The 25,709-nt window shown below is 33.2% G+C and overlaps 1 protein-coding gene across 11 annotated transcripts in view; it reads left to right on the top strand.

Annotated features, from left to right (window-relative positions):
- The window catches only part of LOC125051630 (AT-rich interactive domain-containing protein 2), a 28,842-nt gene extending 3,544 nt beyond the window's left edge, over positions 1-25,298 (top strand). For 3 of the 11 annotated variants that reach the window (XM_047652091.1, XM_047652089.1, XM_047652087.1), the window contains exons 9-39: positions 78-171; positions 749-910; positions 1,397-1,561; positions 2,515-2,622; positions 4,052-4,201; positions 5,515-5,684; positions 6,106-6,221; positions 6,803-6,876; positions 7,682-7,798; positions 9,137-9,205; positions 9,866-9,952; positions 10,023-10,047; positions 10,133-10,188; positions 11,024-11,440; positions 12,408-12,497; positions 13,273-13,314; positions 13,533-13,631; positions 14,511-14,573; positions 15,530-15,632; positions 16,406-16,480; positions 17,806-17,903; positions 18,036-18,125; positions 19,590-19,691; positions 20,189-20,548; positions 20,880-20,987; positions 21,303-21,403; positions 21,736-21,898; positions 22,860-23,006; positions 23,588-23,617; positions 24,309-24,400; positions 25,163-25,298. In XM_047652091.1, coding sequence (XP_047508047.1) covers positions 78-171; positions 749-910; positions 1,397-1,561; positions 2,515-2,622; positions 4,052-4,201; positions 5,515-5,684; positions 6,106-6,221; positions 6,803-6,876; positions 7,682-7,798; positions 9,137-9,205; positions 9,866-9,952; positions 10,023-10,047; positions 10,133-10,188; positions 11,024-11,440; positions 12,408-12,497; positions 13,273-13,314; positions 13,533-13,631; positions 14,511-14,573; positions 15,530-15,632; positions 16,406-16,480; positions 17,806-17,903; positions 18,036-18,125; positions 19,590-19,691; positions 20,189-20,548; positions 20,880-20,987; positions 21,303-21,403; positions 21,736-21,898; positions 22,860-23,006; positions 23,588-23,617; positions 24,309-24,400; positions 25,163-25,265 — 3,676 coding nt within the window. In that variant the 3' untranslated portion in view covers positions 25,266-25,298. The remainder of the gene's footprint in view (positions 1-77; positions 172-748; positions 911-1,396; positions 1,562-2,514; positions 2,623-4,051; positions 4,202-5,514; positions 5,685-6,105; positions 6,222-6,802; positions 6,877-7,681; positions 7,799-9,136; positions 9,206-9,865; positions 9,953-10,022; positions 10,048-10,132; positions 10,189-11,023; positions 11,441-12,407; positions 12,498-13,272; positions 13,315-13,532; positions 13,632-14,510; positions 14,574-15,529; positions 15,633-16,405; positions 16,481-17,805; positions 17,904-18,035; positions 18,126-19,589; positions 19,692-20,188; positions 20,549-20,879; positions 20,988-21,302; positions 21,404-21,735; positions 21,899-22,859; positions 23,007-23,587; positions 23,618-24,308; positions 24,401-25,162) is intronic. The other 8 variants (XM_047652094.1, XM_047652092.1, XM_047652088.1 and 5 more) reach the window with 8 other exon arrangements.
- The last annotated feature ends 411 nt before the right edge of the window (positions 25,299-25,709 follow it).

Below are 25,709 nucleotides of genomic sequence, written 5' to 3'. Positions count from 1 at the left end.
ATTTAATGTATAATTTTTATCACTGTTGTTTATCGTTTCGCGGGTATGCTTACGTGTTATTTTAATATTGTTTTTAGGTTTTTATTACTCTGTGCAAATTGTTGGGTGGGTACACTACGGCAAAGTGGTTTGGACACTCTTGGAAATATATCAACTGAGCTTATAATTAAGGTAATATGAGTGATTCATGTGATTATTTTACAAATATTTGTAATAAGTAATTACAAAGAAGTAGTTAGTTACTCCATCTCGTGATAAAGAAAAAAGCATAACAGTTTAAAATAGAAATAAATAAGAAATTACCAAAAAATATGACTGGCAAAAATATATAATATTAAAAAACTACTACACTCAAACTCTGGTTTTCGTAATATTTTTCTTTAATTCTTTAAAGACACCTTACCTCGACACTTTAGGATTTTACTTTAACATTTTTACGTTAGGAAACCGGCTTGCCTTAGACCCAAAAAGTCGACATATGTCAGGCACAGGACGCTGTTCAAATGCCTATTAGATTGACCTAAAAATATTTGACACGGTTGTCAATAACAGGTTCCTACTGTCGCAATTTGTACGTTAAGATACGTACGTAAACCAAATATGTAATGAATGTCGCTTCGGTGGACGGAGAAATTGTGACCAATTTATGTTTCACCATCACGTACATTTTTGTACTTTTATTTTATAATTAATAAATCATTTAAAAAAATAGTTCAATGATTTTTTTTAATGTTGTCGTACATTTTAGGATCCTGCTACCTGTCTCATTTCGAGGCATGTTTTATCAACGATACAGACTGCTTTGTCGTCGCCCGATCGCGCCAGGATTTTGGCCGCGCTGGAGTTACTTAACAAATTGGCCCAGAATGAGGCCAATGAAGAGGCGTTGCTGAGGTCCCTTGAGGCAAAGGTAAGCGAAAATAAGATTTTTTTCTTTTTCGTTGTTCTAAAAAGGCTATTTAGCCGTCACAGCTAAACTTTGGCCAATATTTTAAAACCTATCACAAGTCGCAATGTCGTCTTGAGCATCAAATATGTCGAAATTCATACGAATGAATGGTTTGATAGCTCTAATTAGATTTAAGTTTGGTGGACGTTCTAGAATATGGGTCTGAAACTAGCTATTTTTACATGAGGTAATATGCAGTAAGCGGGTATTCGGAAACGTGATTAAAACTATAATCAAAGTCCATAGGCGCTTTTGTTAGTGGCCAAGTCTTGATTATATGTTGACAATTATATTTATTTTATATTTTTTAATTAAATGTTAATATTTTTGTAAAATATGCTATGAAAATTTGAATATATTTTCTCCCAGTTTGTTTCAACAGTTGTTTTATGGCAGGAGGGTAGATGCAAATTTTCTAGTCCCATATTAAAATGAGTGATTTTGCAGGTGTATAGTGACGTGTGTTCGTTGCTAACGCTACGTGATATAATGGTGCTCGTTTGTACGTTGGAGTGCGTATACGCACTTACTTCCTTGGGGGAAGCGGCAAGCGAAGCGGTAGCAAGAGTCACTGGTTTAGTTCATACATTGGTTTCTCTTGTTACTGTTGAGGTATGTTAAAAACTACTTTCAGTAGAATTTGAAAGGATTTTTATTTTATTCGAAATTATAATGTTTATGTTATAAAGTAATTTATTAAGAAAACGTCGGAAAAACGCGTTAATTTATACGCCGGAGTATATAATAAAAAAATATATGCTTATAATATGCCTAGTTATAATTAAAGTTCTATGAATCTCACTTATCATTTCGCTATATGATATATACAAAAAAAACGTATGTTTTTCGTTCCCTGCGCCCAGGCAGTATTGGATAAAACAAAAGCTTAATCAACTTAACCACAGAGCTCAAGGCTGGCTTATAAGAATTATATTACAACACTTTAGAAGAAATATATACTCGTAACTATTACGATTCGAATATTGCAAGTTACTCGATTGTGAGCAAGTTGCATGATTCTGTTTAGCGCTGCGCATTCTTAAGTTCTCATGTAATTTTCACACGTGTATATCGCTTCTATAACATATTTGCATAATCCTAATATCCGATTGTCCTCCTTGTAAACATGTTGTGATATTTGAGAGGAAAATACGTACCTACTGAGGAGGGTACAAGAAAGTTCAGGAAGTGCATAAATTATTAACAAAATACAGTAACACAACACTCGTAATATAACTAAAACTATATCTAAAAAATAATATTATTACGAAAGGAAAAGCTAATCTTAGGGTTAGTTTACATAAATAGCTAATTACGAGGCAGAAGAGAAATGCTCTGAAATATTCTTAAAGACTGAGCTCGTCTCATACCAAGACGAAAGGACGGAAAGAGACGAAGGAGTATATTTATTAATTAATTAATTTACTAATATTAAAAAGTACAAAAAAATGTGACGGTAAAACAAATTGATTACAATATTACAAATACATATACAGTTTTGTTTTCTGGGTCATTTGAGAGCTTATTAAATGTGTGATTTGTATTGACTATATTAAATATTGTAGGCCCAAAGTTATGGCCCACGAGCCTGTATACTTATGCGTGTGGTGGAAACTGTGAGTGGACCCGCCGCTGTTGCTGAAAGGGAGTCCGAGAAACCTCAACAACAGCAGGTAAATATTACTAAATTGTATCGCATTTCGAATCTCTTTTTTTATAGAACTCTCTAGAAGTAGACTTTTGTGTTAACTGATACCGTCAGCCATGGGCCCTTAAGGCCGGGTTATACTACAGCCACGCCGCGTGTCGCAACGCGTGGGATTGCGATCGGTTATATACATTTAGTATGAACGTGGTTACATTAACCCAGCCCCGCGTGTCGCCGAGTGAGCTGACGCCACGCAGATCGCTCAATTTCGATCGGCGTGGGCTCGGTAGTGGGGGAAGTGTCCCGTTGGCTCGCTCTGCGCTAGTATAATCGCCACGTGGCTACGCGCATTTGCGCATTCCGGCGTGTTGACGAGCAAGCAAGCAGACATTATAGAGCGCGCGCAAGATGTCCGCTGACGAACTTATTGAGCTAGTGAGAGAGTATAAATTTTTATATGATCCTAAAAATAAAGATTATAAAGAACATTTGATAAGAGCAGCAGCGTGGGAAGAAATAGGCCAACAATTTTTTTTCTTCTTGAGTTGGCTTAACATAAATAGGCAGGCAATATCTTCTTCAAGATCCGTATCTGAGTCGGAAGAGAACATTGTAAATAAATGCGGACGTTTACGCGGTCACCACTGAACTGACACAAAAATGAATCAGCACGCGCGGCGACACGACACTGTAGTATAATCACCAGCCCGTGCGTCAGGCAGCGTTGCGACACGCGGCGTGGCTGTAGTATAACCCGGCCTTTACACTGGTTTCATATGCCAACTCCCGGTTCATCCCAGCTGTCAGTAGTTGTATTTTAAAACCGAAATTTAGGGTTTTTTAAGAGCGTACTATTCTCTTAAAGGCCGGCAACCCATCGTGGCGTTGCAGGTTTCCCTGGGCGACCTTTAAGCACTTCTAAGTGACCCGCTAGTTTGCCCTCTGTTCTATAAAACAAATTGTCTGTTGTTCTCAATTTGCGGCGTACATGTGTCAAATTATGTCAGTTGTCATTTTGAGAGTTTACATTTAAAAATGAGATGATAATTAGTTGCACACTGGCTGAATTTTCAAGAATTCCATTATTTATTTATAAAATAGTTATAAAATGGTTTAGGTTTTATGTTTTCTTGTTTTGTTTTATTTTTATATTAATATGTTTTCTATTGTATAAGTATTAAGTTACTGTTAAAATAGGAAATAACATACATCATCATTTAGTCTATTATCTTTTGATTAGTCTATGATTTGCGAGCTCTTCCATCTGTATATTGTACAATTTTCATTAGTATTTATTTAAATTCTTATATAGTTATATTCTTATTTTTGTCAATATTTATTTAAAGTCCAACATATATCTATACTTCCGCTTTCCTTTTCTAAAAACAACTACTGAGTAACAAGAATTATGATTGCGTGACATTGTTCATTACTATAACTAATTAATATTTCAGCCGCAAGTGCAAGTGAAGCCCCAAGAGCCGGTGACGTCATCGAGCCCTCACGCCCACATCATCGTGTCCAACTCAGCCCCGCCCAACGTCACGCCCACCACTTCTCTTTCCTCGATACAGGTGTCGCACTTGCATCAGAGAACTGTGCAGGTTATACATTAACTAGATTCACAGCTAGCAAAAAATAAATTTTGTTTGCAACGCATAAACTCTAAAACACTGTGCCGATTTTGTTTGTTGTCGTTTATATCCATCTGTTGTTTAGGGTTTGTGTTACATGACAACCCAAAGCTACATTATAGGTCAGGTAACGAAAGCTGGCGCGTTCACAGTACTCACACTAATCCAATTTCAGTATACAGTATGTTTAAAAATATTACTTTTTTGCCAAGCTATATATTTTAGTCTACTCTGGTTTTAGTAAGGTTGGGTGGGTTGTAAATAAATGTGTCAAATACATATAAATATTATGTGCATACGAGGGTGGATCCAAAAGTTCTAAGCCCGACCAAGAACATACAAGGGTAGTTTGTGTAAATAATTTTTCATTTTTCGACATAAGCTCCATCTAGATCAACACACTTCACTTTTACTTCATTAACTATTCTTTCAATACTCCTCTTAGAAACCCCAGTCGCATCTGATGTCAAATTAAATATAACATTTTTTCATTAAACTGGTTTTATTAAGATGCTTAAAATAATTAAAAACATTGTGCACCATTTCACGAGATTGCCCTGGTAATGTTTGAAAAAAGATCAACATGTATAAAATAATAATAATATAAAACAGTAAAGATCAACATTAACAGTAGATAGCAAAAGAAAAACAATAACTGTCTCCTTTATACTCATAAGCTTGACCGAGCGCGAGAGAGACGGACAGTCTTTTCGTGATGTATTTGTGATTGTATTTCAGTTTGACATCACGTCTCGCGCTTATTCACAGACACTACACAAGAACAAAGTGTAAATGTGTTGAAGCCGCCAGCTTTAGATAACATACCTATATCAGCAAGTTAATGACAAAAATGATGGAAAACATCGTGAGGAACCCGATGTGCTTTAGTCCAGTGGGGCATACCCTACATGGGGTCAATTTGATTGTTAAGGTCTTTTCGAAAATTTATTAAAATTATTTTAAATTCAAGTTTTTCATTATGTTTTGAAAATTTACTTACAGTGTTTCATTAAAAATTTAATTTTAAAAAGTATCTATATAATTTGGGCAAAATAATTTTAGAATGGCTAAGGTGGGGCACAGAAAAAGGTTGGGAAACACTGCCTTAGACCCAAATAGTGACGTGTGTCAGGCACAGTTGGTTGATCACCGATAACTATATTTGAGACCAACCGAGGGTCGTACCGCCTTTTTTTAAATTAAGTGCGAATATATTATAAGCGACCAAATTATGTGGGTGAAATAGTTAATGTTATTTTATAAATATTGTTGACTCTTTATAGGAAAACGAGCATTTTGCCCAAGCGTGGTTGCGTTCGACGTACGAGCCGCTACCAGCGAACGACAATAGTACGTGCGACGCCGCGGAGATGTATCGCAACTATATGACGTGCTGCACGAAGGTCGGACGTAAGGGGATTATTGCGCCTGCGCACTTCCCGAGATTGGTCAGGTAAATGTCTTTTTATGTTACAACAACTCTTTGTTAGAAGATTTCTTAATGCTGTTGAAATATTATTAAGATTAAAAAATAATAAACAATAAATCAGTGGCGCTAAAACCTTTTTAGGTCTGAGGTTCAGATTTTTGTAGCTGTTTCGTTATCATTTGCTAATTTTATAGTCATGAAGGTGATCAGCCTCCTGTGGCTGACACACGCCGTCGAATTTTATGGGTCTAAGGCAAGCTGGTTTCCTCACGATATTTTCCTTATTGCACATAGACAGAAAGTCCATTGGTGTACAGATTGAACCTACGACCTCAGGGATGAGAGTCGCAGGCCGCAGCCACTAACACTGCTCTTTGCTTGCTCTTTTAGATACTATAATATAAATCATTCAAAATAGTTGCCAGTAATAATATTTGTTTTCCAGAACTGTGTTTGGGGGTACGGTTGGCCCTAATACGGTGGCGACATCGGGTGGCGAAATGCAGCAGTTGTACGTCGGAATACGAGCGAAGAATACGGGAAAAACCACTACACCCGCTGGTAAGACATTCAGCGTACGACTCTCATCCCTGTGGTCGTAGGTTCGATCCCCGGCTGTGCACCAATGGAGTTTGTTTCTATGTGTCATCAGTAAAAAATTAAATACTAATCGAAACAAATCCTGTTGCCTGTATGGACTTGTGGTTGCCAGCTGAGGCTGTACCAGTGAGAGCAACATCCAAATGATCTAAGGATTCCAAAGAAAGTGCTCAGGGGAATACTCGATGCTCAAAAAAAAGGCTTACTATAAAGTTAACGATTATCTAATTGATAAAAGGGCCTGGATCTAGTGCTAGACAGGCTACTTCTAATTAATTTGCGATATTTGTTTTAAATAAGTGTTGTTTGATGATTTGCTATTTTAAAAGAGTACCGAGAGTTTTTTACGCCGGCTTTTTTCTCGGCCTACAACCTCTGTCTTATTTGCCGATGAGTAAGGATGTCTAGCGATTAAGTGATACCTGTATCTTATGTTCCATAATAAACATATTTTTATTTTATCGTAAATTGTGTCTTTGTGTAGAGTCAATTTATTTAAAAAAAAATGAAAATGAAGTTTTATAAATGATATTTATTTACAGGACCGTCTTCACCGATTCTGAAGGCACAGTTAACAAATAAGACTGACGTCAAACCAGTTGTAACTCAAGCCCAGGTAACTCACTTATTTAAATACTACATATAATTAGTAAAGAAATAGATGTGGCCAGAAAATTGTCACGAGTACGGGAATCGAACTGTACCTATTTGTGAAATATATTACAAATTATTTTATCTTGTTAAAAAAATGAAACATTTTTAATTTAAGAAGCACCAGTTCCTATATCGTACTATGCTTGTATCAAACGTCAAAATTTTCACTGTTTTTGATATTTCTATCAAAGACAGTATCCGACGAAATTAATCTCGAAGACAGTTACAGTGTATCCGTAAATTCTTATGCCCCCCCCCCCCCCTATTAAATTAAAAATGATATTAATAATATAACATAATATTACAAATTTAATTGTTCACTTAAGAAATTGTTATAAATTGTAAATTTTCGTAAAAAAAAATTAATTAATATCTGAGGATGTTAATCAATGAGTTGTGTCCTCCGCCGTTAGTTAGGTTGCCACCATTTTAATGAAAAATTTCATAATGTGCACACATGTGTGGAATTTAAATAAAAAGCCAACAAAGCTTTTAAAAAATAATTATAAAGCCATGAATAATAATTCATAGTAAACCTAGATCCTAGAGAATTAATATTCGCACGACCGGTGAAGGAAAACATCGTGAGAAAACCGGCTTGCCTTAGACCCAAAAATGATCACCTACTTGCCTATTGGATTGACAAATGATTGACATGAAACAGATACACAAAGCTGAGACCCAGACCTAAAGAGATTGTAGCGCCACTGATTTATTTTATTTTAGATAGTAGAGAAATTACCGCTGTATTTTTTTAATAATTTCAGACCCAACCAGCGTCCCATCCGCATTTGTCGCAAGCGTTAGAATCGACCGCCAATACGTCGACATCACTTATAAAGCATCTACTCGCCCATAAAGTAAGCCCCGGCATTCAAACGCAAGTAAGTGCCTACTAACACCACTAACCTGCTAATAGTAAAATCACAGTGACAAATACTATGTAGTGAAAAATCACAGTGAATACCTAGTATTTATAGCTGTGATAAAATACTTTTATACCGTTTTATTGCCATATTTAGTTGTCAGATTAAATATAGATTTTTTTTAAAATAATATTTTTTTTATAGCCCCATTGTTTAAGAGGTTTTTGTTCATTTATGTATTTTATTATTTTTTACTAGAGAACCAATTTATCAGTTACTTCAAAGTAGACAAGCGACACATGGTAAAAAAATTAAATAGTTAATATTAACCTGCACGTATTTTGTGTGTGATTTTCATTTAATAACAAATCGCACGTTAGATGTACGCGTACAACGTACAAACGTATGACAAAATCTTTATGAAAACTAGTTCCTTTATTCACTAAAACTAAATGTAATTGCGAAAAATTCTGTTAACGCTGTGATGGAAGATATGAATGACGAAGCTAGTTTTCATATAACCTGTCAAAATGATGCAGCAAACATGCTCGAAACTTCGAGTTATGTAAATTCTGTTTTATTAAATTTAAAAGTTTAAAAGCCCGGCAACGCATTTGCGAGCCTTCTGGCAATGTGTGTGTTCATGGGCGGCGGTATCACTTAACATCAAGTGAGCCTCCTGCATTTTTGCACCCTATTACTTAAAAAAAAAATTTTTTTTATTTTGAATGAAAAAAAGTTTTCCACCCTTTTTCGGTGGAGAACTTTTTTAGTAGTAACATTTATAAAATGTCAGAATTCTACGGAATTAAAAATCAGAGTATAGTAGTGTTTAGAAAATTTGCATGAAATTAACCAAATTAAACGTGCATGTGCTGTAAAGCATGTTTAGAGAGTGTAATACTTACCGGGTTCGACCGGAATATCAAAATTTTATATGGACTATCTTTTGTCTTGGAGTCAGATCTAGAGTCTATTTTTTCCATAAAACAAATAAACACATTATTTATATGCAAGTAGGTGATTCAGCCTGAGAAATGTCAACGAATTTTTTGCCTAGGAAGACTTAGAAACGAGACTTGGTATGTCAAAACTGGATTTTGGTGTCAGACTGAACGCTAAATTTCTGTCTTGTTCTAAGACTGGTATATCAATGTAGATTTCAGAACTTCCTTAATTTCTTTGATTTTCATTAAAAACAAATGACATTCGTATGTCAAATCTAATTTGTCATACGGGACTCATACGTACAGACTTGAAAGTTCTTTAAGAAATGTTTTTATGATAGTTTTTTTTATACAGTTATTCCGCCGATATTTATTATTTAATAGATAATATGTGTTTATTAATGTTTAGGTCGCGCAAAGACAAAACCAGAGAGCGCCACCAGCAGGTGCCGTTGTGATTCAAACAAATACGAATACGGTAATAGTATCTTTGTTAATGGCTTAATTAATATGTGATGATCACATCAACACCAATTATGTAAAAAATGTGTGTGTACTCATGTACACGCGTTAGAAGTTACACTTCTTTGCATACTTCTGCATTATGAGCACACCCCACATACACACCCTCACGTACATACCCTCACTTACACACCTGAATTAGCTACTAGTTAAAAGTGTATTTAATAATTTATATAGATTTTTTCCTTTCGTAAATGCTTTTTTGTATATACCTATTATGTATTCCATCTTTGGCTGTATATATTGTTTTACCATGTATTCTTGGAAACATTTTAGTTCAATAAAAATAACTATCTACAATAATAAAAATAGGGGTGGATCGTAGAGGCGTGAAAATTAGGGGTTGTATGTATTTGTTTATGATGTACCTATCATAAAAAAATAAAAACAAAAAAAAAATCTAAGGAATAAAATTTTTTTTTGGCGTGGACACCTCTTATCACTTAGGGCCTGAAAGATAGATAGTAGCCGATTCTCAGACTTAATGAATATGCAAATAAAAATTGATAAGAATCGGTCGAGCCGTTTCGGAGGAGTATGGGAACGAACATTGTGACTCGAGAATTTTATATATTAGATTTAAGTTAGATGTAAATAAATAAATATTTTTTTGTAGGGAATGGAAGTGGACCCGGAAACGTTAATAAAATGTACAACAATTACTCCCGGGGGTGTTGCTAGTAATACGCCTTTGCAAGATAAGGTGAGATATTTATTATGGCAAACATCTTGTTTACTTTAACGAAACGTTTTAATAAGTATTTTTCTTTTAGGTCAATGTTGCAGAAGATATTGGTGGTGAGTGAAAAATATCTTATTTAGCAAATTTACAGCAACAAACACTTTAATATAAAAGTTAATATAAAAATACATTTTCTTCCAGCTCCGAAAGAAGCACCAGTCCAGATACAAATTGATGAACAAGCTCAATTGACTATAGTGAGTAGATTTTTGTGGCATTGTCTTGTTATAAAGAGGTAACGTTTGTGAGTAGGAAGTAATCTCTTATACTGGTCAAAAAGTCGTGGATAAAACGCAAATAGGGGATAGATGAGGTCATCAGCTGCAAAAAATTGTTCTACGAGAGGTCTCTAAGCTCAACCCCTGCAGAGTTATAATTTATTTTGCGTTTTTATAAGAAAATTGACTTTTGTTACTAATTTTTATTAAAATTCGAAAAAATCCTGTATCTTTTTCATAATATCCACTAGATTGGTACTGATGAGTCCTTGCGTTAGACATACTATTTATAGTTGTTTATTGAGTGTATGGAAGATAATATTAAGTTATACGATAGGTATAACATTTTTTTCAAATCATAACTTTTTGTTTACTTCGGACCCCACTGTGAAAATAAAATACTCGACCGAATTTTTTTAGTATTGACGTCCATAAGTGTACATAGTTACAATATAGATATTATATACATTTTGTTTTGAATAATGACGAATATTTATATACACTATACAGTTTATATGTAGTATGTAGTACGTATTACATACGTTGTTTTAAATTTTTAATGATGTTGTAATATTTTTTTAATTATTACAATAAAGGTTTATTAAATAAACAGTCATCGTTTTCTGGAAAGTAATATTAATTTTTTTCGTTCCGTTTTATTTAGTTCCTGTCGTTATCTGTTATTTTTATATTACTCGTACAAAACAGGCCAGGCGTCTCGAGACGGCCTTCATTTTTAAAGACAATCGAAGCCAAGCTTGTACAAATTATATTTGGTCATATAATTTTACTTTAATATAAAAATTTGTTCCAGAAGACCGCGCAAAACAAAATGTTAGCCGATCTCCTAGAAAAGAAATCAAACCCACCTGTTCAAGTAGTCCAAATGAACCAGCACGCGCCGACCATACAAATAACCGAAACCGGGCAAATCGTTCAAGTCAAACCGGATGCGAGCCAGGTCATAGTTAACCCGGATCAACCGGCGCCATATTTACAGATTAAAAACGAGCAAGGGCAACTGATACAGATAAAAAATGATTCGGGACAGATTATACAGTTGAAGAGCGATCAGGGCGTGATACAGTTTAAGAATGATCAAGGACAATTGGTACAGATTAAAAATGAAAGTGTTATACAGAGTGTTAAAACTGAAGTTGACCCTATCGTTACGGACCATTCGTATACGGAGCCGCCCTCGAAGAGGCCTAAAGTGGAGGACAAAACGGAGGTAATAAAATGGTACTTCAATCCTATAGGTCTTCAGACTGTCAGTATATTTGGTCAATTTTATTTTTTTAAGTTGAATAGTGGACGTGGTGTTTGGTGGTTATACTTCTTTTGGCGCGTTAGGGAAAAATGATGATAGTAAATTTTACGATGTGCCGTCACCATCACTAAAAACCGACACCCTGAATATCTGTTCAAACGTCGGTAAAACAGTCTGGGCCGCTAGTTGGCGGTTGCTCTGTTTTATCGACAAGTTGCATTGTCTGTCATGGCGTAGAGTTTTTCAGTAATGTTTATTTAACTAAAATAATGATTTCTATACTAGAAACCCCATTCCAATGTGATAAAAAACATAGTTTATTGTAAAATATCATGATTAGTACATATTATATCGTTTCTATTGAAAGTGACCATTAATACCGACGTTCAACCACAATCCCACCTGATGTTAAGTTAGATGCGGCCTATTGGAGGGAGGCTGTCCAGGAGGCCTATTTCACCAATAATCAGCCTGTTATTGTCTTTTCCCCGGTTTCTTCCTTCATTGAATGAGCAAGTGTTATTAAAAACAAAAACCCATTTGTGTGCCGTGATTCGAATGCACGACCTCTGAGTCGCTTAAGCCAACACTGCTTTTAAAACTTAATAATAATAAAAATCGTCAAATTCCAGTTAAATAGCTTCCGTGGTAGGGTAAAGCCGTTTTTATTGTTTAACTGAAAAAAAAAAACGAATTATAAATATACCAAAGCTGTATAGGGGTCGTGTGTTCAAATCCCGGCTGTGCAAAGATTTATCTTTAGTTTAGTGCAATTACTTGCTCGTCGAAAACAAATTACTGCCGGCTACTGCTAGCTGTTATAAGAATGAAAACCTAATCTAGATGCTATTTAATTACTATATTCTATTATTCTAGATGAAATGCAATACAATAGTGATTATTAAAATTAATGAAAATTTTGTTCCAGAATAATTCACCGCAAGAAAGCGTCTCAAAAACAGCAGCAAATTTGTACGCGGCGCTCGCAGCTTCAGCTCTTGAGGATGAAGAGGATTTGGTAAAATAGTTTTAGTTATTTTCATTTACCAAGTTTTGTTAGTTTTTTATCTGGATCTCGCAGTTTTGTTTAATGCATTATATATTCACTTAATCGTTTTTATAGTAATTATATTTATCAAAACGGACCAAATGTTGCAATTTTCAGTATATTGAAACTGTTCGGCTACAACTAATGCATTTTTCTATTTTTTTATCACATTTTGTAGGGATAAATAAATATGATGACAATATTGAGTGACCAAACATCGTTTCTCAACAATTTTTATGTCAAGACCCACGAAAAAGCCAAAAAGTTAAACAATAAATAAAACAGTTTTAGAGTGACGGGGTCCAAAACCCCGTCACTGTAAAATTATAATAATATGATTATAGCGCCCTATTGTTATCAGCTATATTACCCTTCATTGGTTTTAACTGCGGTGTACTTGACCCTCTTTTAAAACAAACTCGACTCCCCGCTTGAGAAACGATGATATAACTGATAAAAATTTGATTCGCTATGATACGTGTAATTCAGACTTTCAGCCAGTAAATTGCTTATTTATTAGTAAATATTTTCATTAATTAACTTTAAACTAAATCAAAAGCTTAACCCTTAAGTCTTGGTGAGAGGCATCCGACCTTAAATGTCTTATTATTTCCTATATTTGGCCCTAAATTAAATGGGTAAGAAATTGGAACCACAATTTTCAATTAATTCTTTAATATAAAAAAGAAGATTAAGAAAATTGTAGTTTCAATGTCAACAATTGTTTTCATGTCTGGAATTGAAGCGTCCCCGTGGGATTCTTGTATCTGGCCCAATGGCCTCGAAGGTTTCTATTTTATTACTATTTTCTTGGTTTTATGTACTTTCGTGGCTCACTCGAAAATTTATGATTTAATGTCTTATGGCTTATGTGTTTTTGGGCAAAGAGAGTTGAAACAGTAGTTAAGTGTGACCGTACGTCAAATCGTTCGTTGACATTCGGAAGTCACACTCAGAGGGTTAGATCTAGTCTGCCCAATACACATTTAATGTATTTGAATACAGTTACCACAGAAACCAGAGAATTCAGATGCAATACAACAACCAGTGTTAGTCGGCGGTGCAGGAGAAAGTCCGGTTATCATCCAGGAACCGATTTTACAGGTAATTGTGGTCGTAATTCCTCCTTTGTCTCCGATCCCGTGTCTCCTGTTAACCTTTATTTCCTGTATTCAATAACATTTATCTCTAATATCCATTGCTTACCTCTCACGTATGCTGCCCAGTAGAAGTAGAAGCCATGATGGGTTTTCTCAGCATTTTCTAGAACATCTTTGTCAGCTACTATTTCTTTGAATAGAATGAATTTGTATAGGAAGTATAGTTTGGTAATCTAATCTTAACGCCTTTCGTTTAAACCTTGGTTGTCTTATTTAGCTGTAATCTTGAATTTAAAGCATACTTTAGTAAACAATCGATACAACACGACAACTTTGAATGAAATGCCGCGTAATTAGTAAAATATTCGTATAAATCCCATGCAGATATTGAGACCGCTGTCGATCGCCAAAGCTACAAAGAGCTATCTTATGTTCTGTTTACAATCACAGAGAAGGTCAACCTGCTTACCCAACGTACACGTACCTAAGCGTGTACGTTTCGGTGTTAAATTCATAAACTAAACTTTCTATTCAGAATGTATGTCTTTACCTTTGCTTGTAACGGCTACTAACATTTTTAGAGTGGTCCCTTCATTATTATATCCAAAATATGTTTTACATTTTATATATTAACATGAAAATTAGATATTTGTCACTGAATAAATTCAAAACTCTCGTTAAACGTTATGTAAATGATCCTAATACAGTTGAAACAATTTGTATGACTCAAAACTTGGCGATTAAAAAGAGTGACGGAGAGTTTCTTTCCCGCTCTACGCCCTTGACTTGCGAACTGGTAGTAAATGTAAGATCAATTTAACATATTTTCTGTTGACGTTCATAAGTGTACTTGTTTACCTGTACGCAAAAAAAATGTTTATAGGTACAGCAGCCGACACTACAAGTACAACAGCCATCAATGCAAGTGCAGCAATCATCAATGCAGGTAGGATCAATTAATTTAAAAGAGAATATAGAGTGTATAATGAAATATTATATGTGATATATGACATGTTTCTTCATTTGACAATGATAAATAGATTAGATTGTTTGCCTTAGTTTAAAGTATAGGGCGAGTATTTAGATCATAAGTTTTGATATCAATTATAACTGTTCTTTTTATAATGACATCATGATATGACACTTGCATGCCTGTTTTTATATGGCTGATTGTGCGGTGTTTTTTTAATAATCAATCAATCTGAACCAATTTATTTGCAAATAAACAATTTATTTATTATTTAATGTCATCTTTTGAATATCTCTTAACGAAGCGTCTTTTGTCTCTCTCCTATATTCTCTCCTGTACGAATCAACTTTCGTTAACAATAGATTCCAACATTTTGCAATACCTGATCAATGATATCCCTCATTTTTTAAATCACATCAATGTATGTTAGGAGTCTGTTAGGAAAAGTTAATAATCATAAGGCTGTTTGCCTGGTAATTAGCAATTAGTTTTTATTTTTGGTAAAATAAATATATTTATAAATAAATAACATAGATTTAATTTTTTTCACTTTTAGTTTGTTTTACTTTTCTGTCATAGCTCAAATTTTTATCATTATATCACGGGTTGGATGGGAACGCTTATAAGCGATAAGGCCGTCTCATTTAGGTTTATTATACGTAACTACAACTGTATCAAGCGCGAATCCGGCCCCACATGGAGTACTGTTCTCACCTACCAGCTCCTTCCACTTGACCGTATTCAACGTGGAACGAATCGAATCGTCGATACCCAGTCACTTCACTTTTCGTGCGGCTTGATCTCTTGGCGTCCATAGATGTGGAATCTCTCTACATATTCTACGTATGCACGTAGATTTCCCCTACAGTTTTTCTTTATTTTATACTTATTCTTCTTAGTCTTATTTTATATTTTCTCTTTAATATTTTAAGGTCCAACAACCGCCACATCAAATGCAACAGCCAATGTTGCAAGTGCAACCCATGGATGTTCAAAATATTATCTCATCTCAATCAGGACAGCTTATATTACAAGGTATATATCTGTGGCCATAGCTCAGAATATGATAAATCCAATTTTACAGGACAAGCAATAAAATTATTAAGAAATCTTGAAGGCACTATTAAAATATGAAACACTCGATATATGAATAAATGTACTTATCATTGTCTGATCTATGACCACAGATATTTATTTATTGATAAATAAATACTTATCAATAAATAAATATTTGTTATAATATAAAGCATAACTAAAAATTTTAGTATAAGCTGTCTACTGCCTTAGAAAAATCTAAATAAAATGCCACATTTTCTTACAATTTTATGGCTGACATACAAAAGTGTCCTTCATAGGATTAAATTAAATGATTTTTTACAATTATTTATTCAATTATTTTTCATACATAGGATAGAATTACAATGTTTTTGTGGCTCAGACGACACACGGTTTAGAGAAACCAAATGAGTCCCATTTTTAATTAATATATTTTTTAAAATTATTTATTATTGCTTAATATGTACATAAACTAAAAGTACAAAAATCACCAAAAATCACTAAGGGGTTTAACCTTGGTGCTTGAAGGGCTACACCACAGTAGAAATGTAAATAAGTAAAGAGTAAAAAAGAAATACAATTAATACAAAAAAAAAAAACAGTATAAAATATACCTAAATTTAAATAAAGGTAATCTTCGTCAGCTAGGGTCTTTTTCTCCTACCCTCAAAAATATTTAGTATAGTTCATTATATAGTTACTACTATACTAAATAAATTCCAAATTAATTAGTTGAAAATGACACATTTCAGAGAAAACAGTTACATCTCAGCCTCAATTTGTCCAACAGCAAATGCAATTGATTGCGACACCAAACACATCACAAGGTAAGAGCAATTGAAAAATATATTTTTATTGATGTGTAATCAATAAAAATATTAAATTTATATCTAAAATAAAAATTATATCTAAATTTATTTTCACAAAAAAACTACTTATTTGAATGTCTTGATGAGAAAAATTGTCTATTTACGGAAATAATTGTCAAAGATATGATGATGTCGAGATGTTGTTTTATAAGTATTCCAGAAATTTATTAAATTAATGTAATTAATAAAGTAAAAAAAATGGTTATCTGTAAAGTCGGTTTACAGACGATAGTTTAACGTGAAAACGTCATAACAAAATATTGTTGAAATTATTGCATACTTTTATGAATGAAATTGAATATTTTGTATACAAAGAAGCAAGATACATAGAAGGAGTAAATCTTCGGACGCATAGGCCAATGTAGTAAAAGAGAGATAGATGCGGCGCAAGCGTATAATGAGCGAAACAGTTTTCGATTTATTAGACGTAGTCACGTCAAAAATCACTTCATAAAACAAATAATTATTAATGCATAATAATTAATTATATTAATTAGTAACATAGGAATTCGTCAATAACAGGTTTCTCGCATCGGCTACGTATGGAGCGTTGTGCTGTTATACGCGCAATATAATATATATAAACCCATGTTATATATGTCATTGGTCTTAGTATATAAGATTTAAATCTGTTCGACGTTCTAGTGGATAGAAAACTGTGTCCAGATTATGTTTCCAACAAGCTATTGGAAACTTTTCTTTTTATGATTGTTTAAAAGTTTTTGCATGAAAAGTATATTAAGTTGCAAACTTCAGTTCAGTATAAAATGAATGAAACTAAAAGCTTTAACCATTTTTGTGTAAAAATGTTCGATGTTGCCAAAAAACCGAAAGTAGGGGTATGTGGGACTCACCAGAACCTCTGCTATTTAGAAACTGGGTGAGAAATACCCACTTAAACCAGCTCGGGTAAATCCTACAAGGCCTTCCTGTTGTATTTTACCTGGTCAAAGAAACCAGTTCCGTAGGTAGTGTAGGTTGGATTCCTTGTATGGAATTTTTTTTCGAAAAAAGTGTCACTTACTTGCCATGAGATTGTCTCGAAATACATTGGATTCTGGAACTTAAACATTATTATTTTGTATGATGATTTGATATTTTATAAGAGTACCTACCGAGAGTTTTTAACTCCTGCTTTTTCTCTCGGCCTACACTCTTTGTCTTTGCCGATGAGTAGGGATGTCTACCGATACAAATTTAATGACGTGGAATAAATGATACCTGTATCTTATATTCCATAATATATTTTTTTTTATATTTTGAAAAAAAAATTTGTTTTTCAGGGGGTATCGGCTACCTATCATCGAATATTCCAGGAAATATGATGCAGAAAACCATCATAATAGTACAAGGAGCAAGTGGCGGACCGCTAACATTAACGGTTAGTTTGATAAAAACGACTTTTTAAGTAATAACTTGCAATATAATATCGATTTTTAATTATTGAGGAAAATTGTCCTTATATAACTTTAGGATCATTATTTAATATATTGTGATAATTTTTTAATGAAAGGTGAACAACCCGAGCGGTTTGGACGAGGCGACACTAAACAGCCTTATTGCGCAGGCCACAGAGGCTATAACCCAACAACAGATTATACAGGTTCAATAGCAATAGATGCTTAGCACTTTTCATTTGCTATCCTCTTTCTGTTCGTTGGTTCACATATCTTTTGTCCCTGTCTACTAACAAGTAACACGCTTAGCACGCGATCATTCCATTTCTTTGATTTTGTTATTCATTATTTTGCTAACAAATTGGGAAACCTATCGCTCATTACTCTTTATTAATATATTGTTAGATTTGTTAGATTATCGATGAAAGTACGAACAATGCTTGGCAATTTTATTTACGATTTTGTCATTGTCAGTTTTACGTTTGGTTTCTGTAGATTGGAAGTCGATTATTCTATAAGATATAGTTTAATTAAAAAAGTCAAAGTTCCGAATACGAGAAACGTTTAATAATAATCTTAGTAGAAATATGTCCTTCCAAGACAAATGCAAATGGAAATTATCGGCAAACTTAAGTTAAAAATCTGATATTGCGCGCGGTTAGTATAAAGTTCAATTAAAACCGAGGTGGTCGCAGCGGATTTGTCAAGGCCCCTTGGAGTACCATATCTACCGTGAGTACCGTAGAGCCTTTTTGTACTTCAAACCCATCTCGTAGAAGTAGGTATGGAAAAAGTATGAGTTCTACGATACTCTACAATTAATAAAATATGTAAACATACCACCAATAAGATGTATCAAGCATTATTATACAAATTAAAATTAAATTCTTCGTTTCCCTAGGGTTGCCCTTAGCGACGCCCTTGAATCCAACTACTATCATTCTTTCGAAATCTCTCATTCTTATATATCATTTTCATGTACGCACAACGGACCTAATAAGCGTCTTAGTGCAGAAACTGAGACCACCAACCATATATCATTTTCATAACACTACAATGTATCACATCATAACATTCAATCACACTTCGTTATTTTATGGCTAGAATAGATAAAATAGCACTTTGTATGCGCAACTATACAAAAGATCTTTCTATCTCTAATCGAGACCACCAACCATATATCATTTTCATAACACTACAATGTATCACATCATAACATTCCATCACACTTCGTTATTTTATGGCTAGAATAGATAAAATAGCACTTTGTATGCGCAACTATACAAAAGATCTTTCTATCTCTAATCGAGACCACCAACCATATATCATTTTCATAACACTACAATGTATCACATCATAACATCCAATCACACTTCGTTATTTTATGGCTAGACTAGATAAAATAGCACTTTGTATGCGCAACTATACAAAAGATCTTTCTATCTCTAATCGAGACCACCAACCATATATCATTTTCATAACACTACAATGTATCACATCATAACATCCAATCACACTTCGTTATTTTATGGCTAGAATAGATAAAATAGCACTTTGTATGTGCAACTATACAAAACATCTTTCTATCTCTAATGCTATGAATCATTTTTTAATGAATAGATCAATTGAGGGTATTTTTGTAGTTCTACATTTGACATTAAATTATACAGAACAAGGGTGTGATACAATCAACACAGAGAGTGATTGTGAGCCAATCAGCGTTAGTCAGCACCTCACAACCGATCGCCGTCGTCAAATCGGCCATTGCGCAGGTTTCATGCACATTGTATCCGTAGTTTGTGCATGGATATTGTATATAGTCTATTCAATGGTTACCATAGCAACGTGTTGAAATTGACTGATAATCGATTTTCCTAAATATTTTTTTACGCACATAAATGGGCACTGTGTTAGCAAGCAGTGTGACTTAACTGTAGTTTAAGCTCATTGCAAGAGATAAGTGTTAAAAGAATCGTGAACAATTTTTCGCCATGCCTTTTTCTTATATTTTACTAAAATCATATTGCTTCAGTAACCAATTAGCTAAATGAATCAGGAAAATCACAATACACTTTTAATTATTTACAAAAATATTTTAAGAAAAGTTTGTTGAAGCCAAATGGTGGAGGATATATCTTTAGATATTCTTTTTCCTTACGCTTTGTATTTATTTTTGGGATTTTATATATGGCATTTGCTGGTTTCGATATCGCTTTAGGCTTTTCATCTCTTATTTATGATATTGTAAAAACAACTCAAACTTTTTCAGAATTCCCCCCAAATAACGCAAAGTCAGCAACCAATTATAACAACTCAACCGCAACCCCACAAGGCGCAGATCGTCACCCAACAACCCCAACAAATAGTTGTTTCCCAAAAACAACCACCTGCTCTAATAAGCACGACTACTGGCAACCCTATTGGCAACCAACAGATTATTCAAGGCAACCAACAGCTATTACAAGGCAACCAGCAAATTATTGCGGTGTCAAATAATCAACAGATTATAGTGAATACGCCCATGAAGCAAAACGTTCATAGAGTTGTGCAACCACAGAGGATTCAAACAGCTGTGAGTAATGCAGCTCCGGTGCAGATTGAAAGTAAATCTGTTGTGCAAAGCCCTGCGGTGAGTGTTTTTGATTACAGAAATCTATAACGCGACCTCCTTCCCCATATAACGCGGATATTTCTTAAGTTATATTTCTGTAGTGTGAAAATTATAATGATTTGTCAAGACTGTATAGGTAGACATTTATGATTTTATGCGTAGATCGATCATGATTCTAATTTTATAAATTCGAGTTTGAGTTCGGAATATTTCGGGCATCCTATTTAAACGTGTTCAATAATAAACTAGAAAAACAAAATTGTACCTATATTACTTTATCGAATATATTTGTTACCCGTGCTTAGCGTGAAGATCGTTTTTATAGAATCAAAAATTATATTTTCTTTAGAAAACTCAACAACCAGTAATGCGGCAAGTGATAACCAGGCAACCAGTGATGGTTGGAAACACCAAAATTGGGGAAAAGGAAACAGTTGTTTCACAACCAGTCACAGAGGTAGTCTTTAGAAAATTTATATATTTTTCTTACGCTAATTCAAATTGCCCTATTTTTTTAAAAATCCGCATTTTGAATTTATGTCGTCAGTACAGCAAAACTATTCCTCGTCAGAATTACATATATAAGTTGGTACTTAGATGTTTAAAAAAAACTAATTAAAAAAAATTGATATATAAACTCTTTAAGTATGTAGTTAAAAACTAATTGTCTATGTACAGTTAACCTTTTAATATGATTGTTGATCTGTGCAATAATGAAATCCTTTTCTATAAACTAAAGAGAACTTATTTTATTTTCTATGACTAACTTTAGCAAAAGCCACCAAAGTCTGACCCTACTCCACCACCTCAGCCTACAACATCTCAGAATCAAGAGGACACACCATGGATTTGCCATTGGAAAGGATGTGGGAAGTATGTACAAATGCAATTTTAAAGATGTTGTATTTTAGATATAAATCATTATAAATATTAAAGTAAATAATATAATAATCTATAGTTAAATAGCAATTGTTAAACGAGGTAGCTTTTCTCATAGTAATAAGTATTTTTGACATTAATTCTAGATGAACGTTTAATCTCAGTGTTTATTTGAATTCTACCTTTATATGGATAATTCTCTTTGATATCTATGAAAAACCTTCGATGAAGTGCGTCACTTAACTGCTATAAATCCGGCTCGAAGGACCAATGTTAATAAATCTTTTACTAAAAACGCATTAATTAATATAATATTTTTTTTACAGAACGTTTACAAATGCTTCAAGCGTGTTCACGCACGCGGCGCGTACGCATTGCCCGGGGGGTGCGGGGGGTGAGGCACCCTGTATGTGGATCGATTGTGATCGGGTTCCGCGAAAGACATTTGCCTTGTTGAATCATCTCAACGACAAGCATTGTACCCAGCAGGTATATTTGTTGACCGTAATTATTTTTAGAATATTCTTTGTAAGACAGCTACAGGTTCTAAATCTATTCAAATACGATAATATAATTCAGTTAATATTACAATGATAACCTAAAATTATAAATAAATTAACTTTTTAATTTTAATGAGACATCTTGGATATTTACTTAACTTTTCGAACGTGTACGATCCGTAGCTCTTCGGTTGTTTTCTTGGAAAAAAAATTGCCTGCGTACAAATGACACATATCAGAAGTTAAACTTCTTTGTTAATTAATTATTACTTAAAGGTAAAAGTCCCAATAGATGATCATGTACCAGTATATGATCACACCATGTATTTGTTTTGTCATTTGAGATTTCAATAAAATATTTTGTTTAAAATATAAATTACTAATAACTTATATTTCATAAATAATCTTTACGAAATTTTCATTTTAAAATTAGAATTTCGTATATTTTCGTTTATTGCTACTTTCTCACTCTCTCTCTTTTTCGACAAAAACGCTGCACGTCTTCGTGACGCTAATATTATTGCGTTTCATCCGTAAAAACTTTACCCTCGCCTAAAGAAATTTCACTTCAATAATAATTGCTTCATTTAAAGAAGGAAGGCTGATCAATGAATTGGCCTATACGGTCAATCCTATTGCGGATTTTTTAGATTTTTTAATATAACGTTAAATTTTTAATGAGGATGATGATTAGTAATAATAGCATTAAAAAAAATTAAAGGAAGGTTCTACATTATAAGTTAAACCAACATTGGTGAAGTACTATTGCACTGTTTATTATTTTTAATTATTTATTAATCTTTAATTATCCTTACAACAGATTAGAATTTATTTTTGCATATTTTACAGTGCTGGTGTTAAACAAAAAGCGATCTACTTTTTTAACATAACTTTTAGATAGCGTTATTTTTACAAACATATAACTTGAAGTTTGTAATTGAAAATTTCAGGCTCTCAAAGCAATATACAATTCGCGTCGTCATGCTGCGGCCGAGCCAGAAGCGAACAAGCCGGTCTCCGTCGCCTATCCACCTAACGCGGCTCTCGCGGCTCTTAATAAGCACGCGACCGACTTGTTTAATCCCAGGGAACTTATGGTCAGTTTATATTTTTTAGTAAGTTAAGAAATAAAAAAACATTCATGTGAAGTAAAAAAAATGCGGGAATATCTCAAAACTACTGAGCCGATTTTTATGGAGCTTGGGCGATGTATAATATGTTTAGGTTTTGGTAATATAATTCCCGTAACCCCAATGGGGCAAGGGGCAGACAAATTTCTGTGTCTATTTTATTGGTATTTTATGTAGGCGATGAAACAATTCATGGCATAATTTAGTTTTTATTGGTTTATAGATTCACACACTCACTTTTTCCGAATGGCTTTTTTTAGTAATATATTATATCAGTAATATTTTTACGATTTGTCAAAATTGGTTTAAAGATGAAGCAGCTGAGGGATATAGTAACGAGAATTGAATGTGTATTTCTCGTTTCTGAATCTTTCCCTAATAACAGCTGCAATATAATAAAAAAAATATTATATATTTGTATTTATATTAGAATTAAATTTTTCTGAAGTACGACGAAGTTTATATATTTAAATTAATTTAAATAAATTGTTACCATTTCAATCACAAAAATTAAGATTATATTAAAATATTGGTTTGTGTGCGAACAGCACAAGAACGATCGCGCAATGGACCAAGGGGTGAGGTTTACTGTGTGTGTGTGATGGCTTTAAAAACTAAATTAACATAATATATGTAATTTATTATAATAGTGCATTTAAATGTACGTACATACATGTGAAGATACGAGAAATGATTGTGGTTTTACAATATCTGAATGCATTTTGTCTTTGTTTTGCTTTTTTATTTGTGTGTTTGTTGTTTGTAACTTAACCCGTTTTAACTAAAAATGCGATTTTGTATGAATCCAATGTTTTCTAACAATATTTCGAGACATAAAAGTATACTTTGCATGTCCTGTCAACTATGTAAGCATATATTAAACATTTATTTATTTTTCGAACGTGTACGATCCTTAGCTCTTGGGTTCTTTTCTTGGAGAAATACTTAAAGCTTCATTTAAAGAAGACTGACCGATGAACTCTTTTCGACTGTACTTCATGTTTTTCTCTATTAAATTTTGTTATAAAAGTTGAGACTGATGGAAATATCTTTTTATGTTCGCTTATACTTCAGATTTAAATACTTAAAATTATGTTTTTTAATTGTCGAAAAACTACAAACAATTAACTATCTTGTGCTAGAGTTTTAAAAAGTGAGAAATCATAATTGGTAAATAAAAAATGTTAGGTTTACCTAAGAAACAAGTTAGCTTGGTCATCACAAGTGTAATGTAAACTTTATTATTGAAAATTAATTTGTTGTGAATAGGATGAAAATGAGGGACCGGTGACGAAAAGCATCCGCCTAACAGCTGCCCTTATATTGAGGAACATCGTCATTTACTCAAATACAGGAAGACGGTAAGACTAATATTATGAACGAATACAATTAATAATTTTCTCGCCAGAAATACTTAGTATAATAATAATAAAAATCATTTATAGTTAGTTTTCTAGGTTATTTAAAAAAAAATATTTTTTACACAATTTAAATTGTGATAAGTTGTAGATGCGGATTTTTCCTTTTGTAAAACGTTACGATACGGGGCGAATTACGCGTTATTGTTAATATTATTTTCGACTTTCCAGTACTTTACACCACATAATGGTAACTTTTTGGTAAAAAGAGTCACTAGGTGGTTACGAAACGTTTTACTATACTTGGGTAAAGAAAAAGGTTACGGCGCGTTACATGGCGGGGGGTTTCAATACTCTAAAAAGTGCGTGACGTAATACTTGAACGCTCCCTTGAAACTAATGAAATTTTAAGAGTGTATCAAAAAAAATTTTTCGTATGGTAATTCCTAGTTTCCGTTAATTTGTATTATAGCAGTCCAAAATATGTCCAATTTATTTATTGAACAAGGACAAACGGGCAGGATTCATTGATTAATGATATCGGCACCGATGGACATACTGCTAGATTGCTCGCGTGTGCGTAGCCGGCTATTTTAGAATTAAAAATGTCAGTCATTTAAATAAAATCTTATGAAGCGAATATGGTTAAGCGTCCTTGAACTAACGAGTTTCTAACAGCCAGTGAAAACTTTTATAAATTATTATTTAAGAAATTTATTCATAGTTTTTTTTAATGAATATTATCTCTAATATATATCTTTTCAGAATGCTCAGACAATACGAAGCCCATCTTGCATCAATAGCTTTAAGCAGTGTTGAAGCATCGCGAACAATTGCCCAAGTCTTATATGATATGAACAATATATGAGAATAGCTTAATGGGCGAAAGCCCTAAATGTGACTATCTTTTTATGTGTATAAGCCTTAAATATAGTAGGAGAAATTCCTTTTTAATTTAAGTATTGCATTTAAATATAAATAGTTTTTGATACCGGAAATTAATAGATACTAAAAAATACTTTTACGTACGTATACGTACTCTTAATTACTGAAATATTAAAGTCGATTTAGACAAATATCGATATACTTCAAATACATATTCGATAGATTGGTTGGTGGTTTAAGTATGTTTGTGTAATAAAAACGTGTGTAAAAAAATTAAAACAAACTTGAAAACTATATTTAATAAATATCTTAAATGTATTTCGGACTTTATCAAAATTATTGTAGGTTTTGATAAATAAAATAACACAAAATAATTTTCAAAATATTTCTTTGGTGGTTTTTTCAGTTTTATAAATTTGGTAAAATT

Source organism: Pieris napi, chromosome 8, assembly GCF_905475465.1.
Source record: "Pieris napi chromosome 8, ilPieNapi1.2, whole genome shotgun sequence".
In the NCBI taxonomy this organism is placed as follows: domain Eukaryota; kingdom Metazoa; phylum Arthropoda; class Insecta; order Lepidoptera; family Pieridae; genus Pieris; species Pieris napi.
The sequence above is the reverse complement of the archived record's forward strand: the minus strand, read 5'-3'. Positions and strand labels throughout refer to the sequence as shown.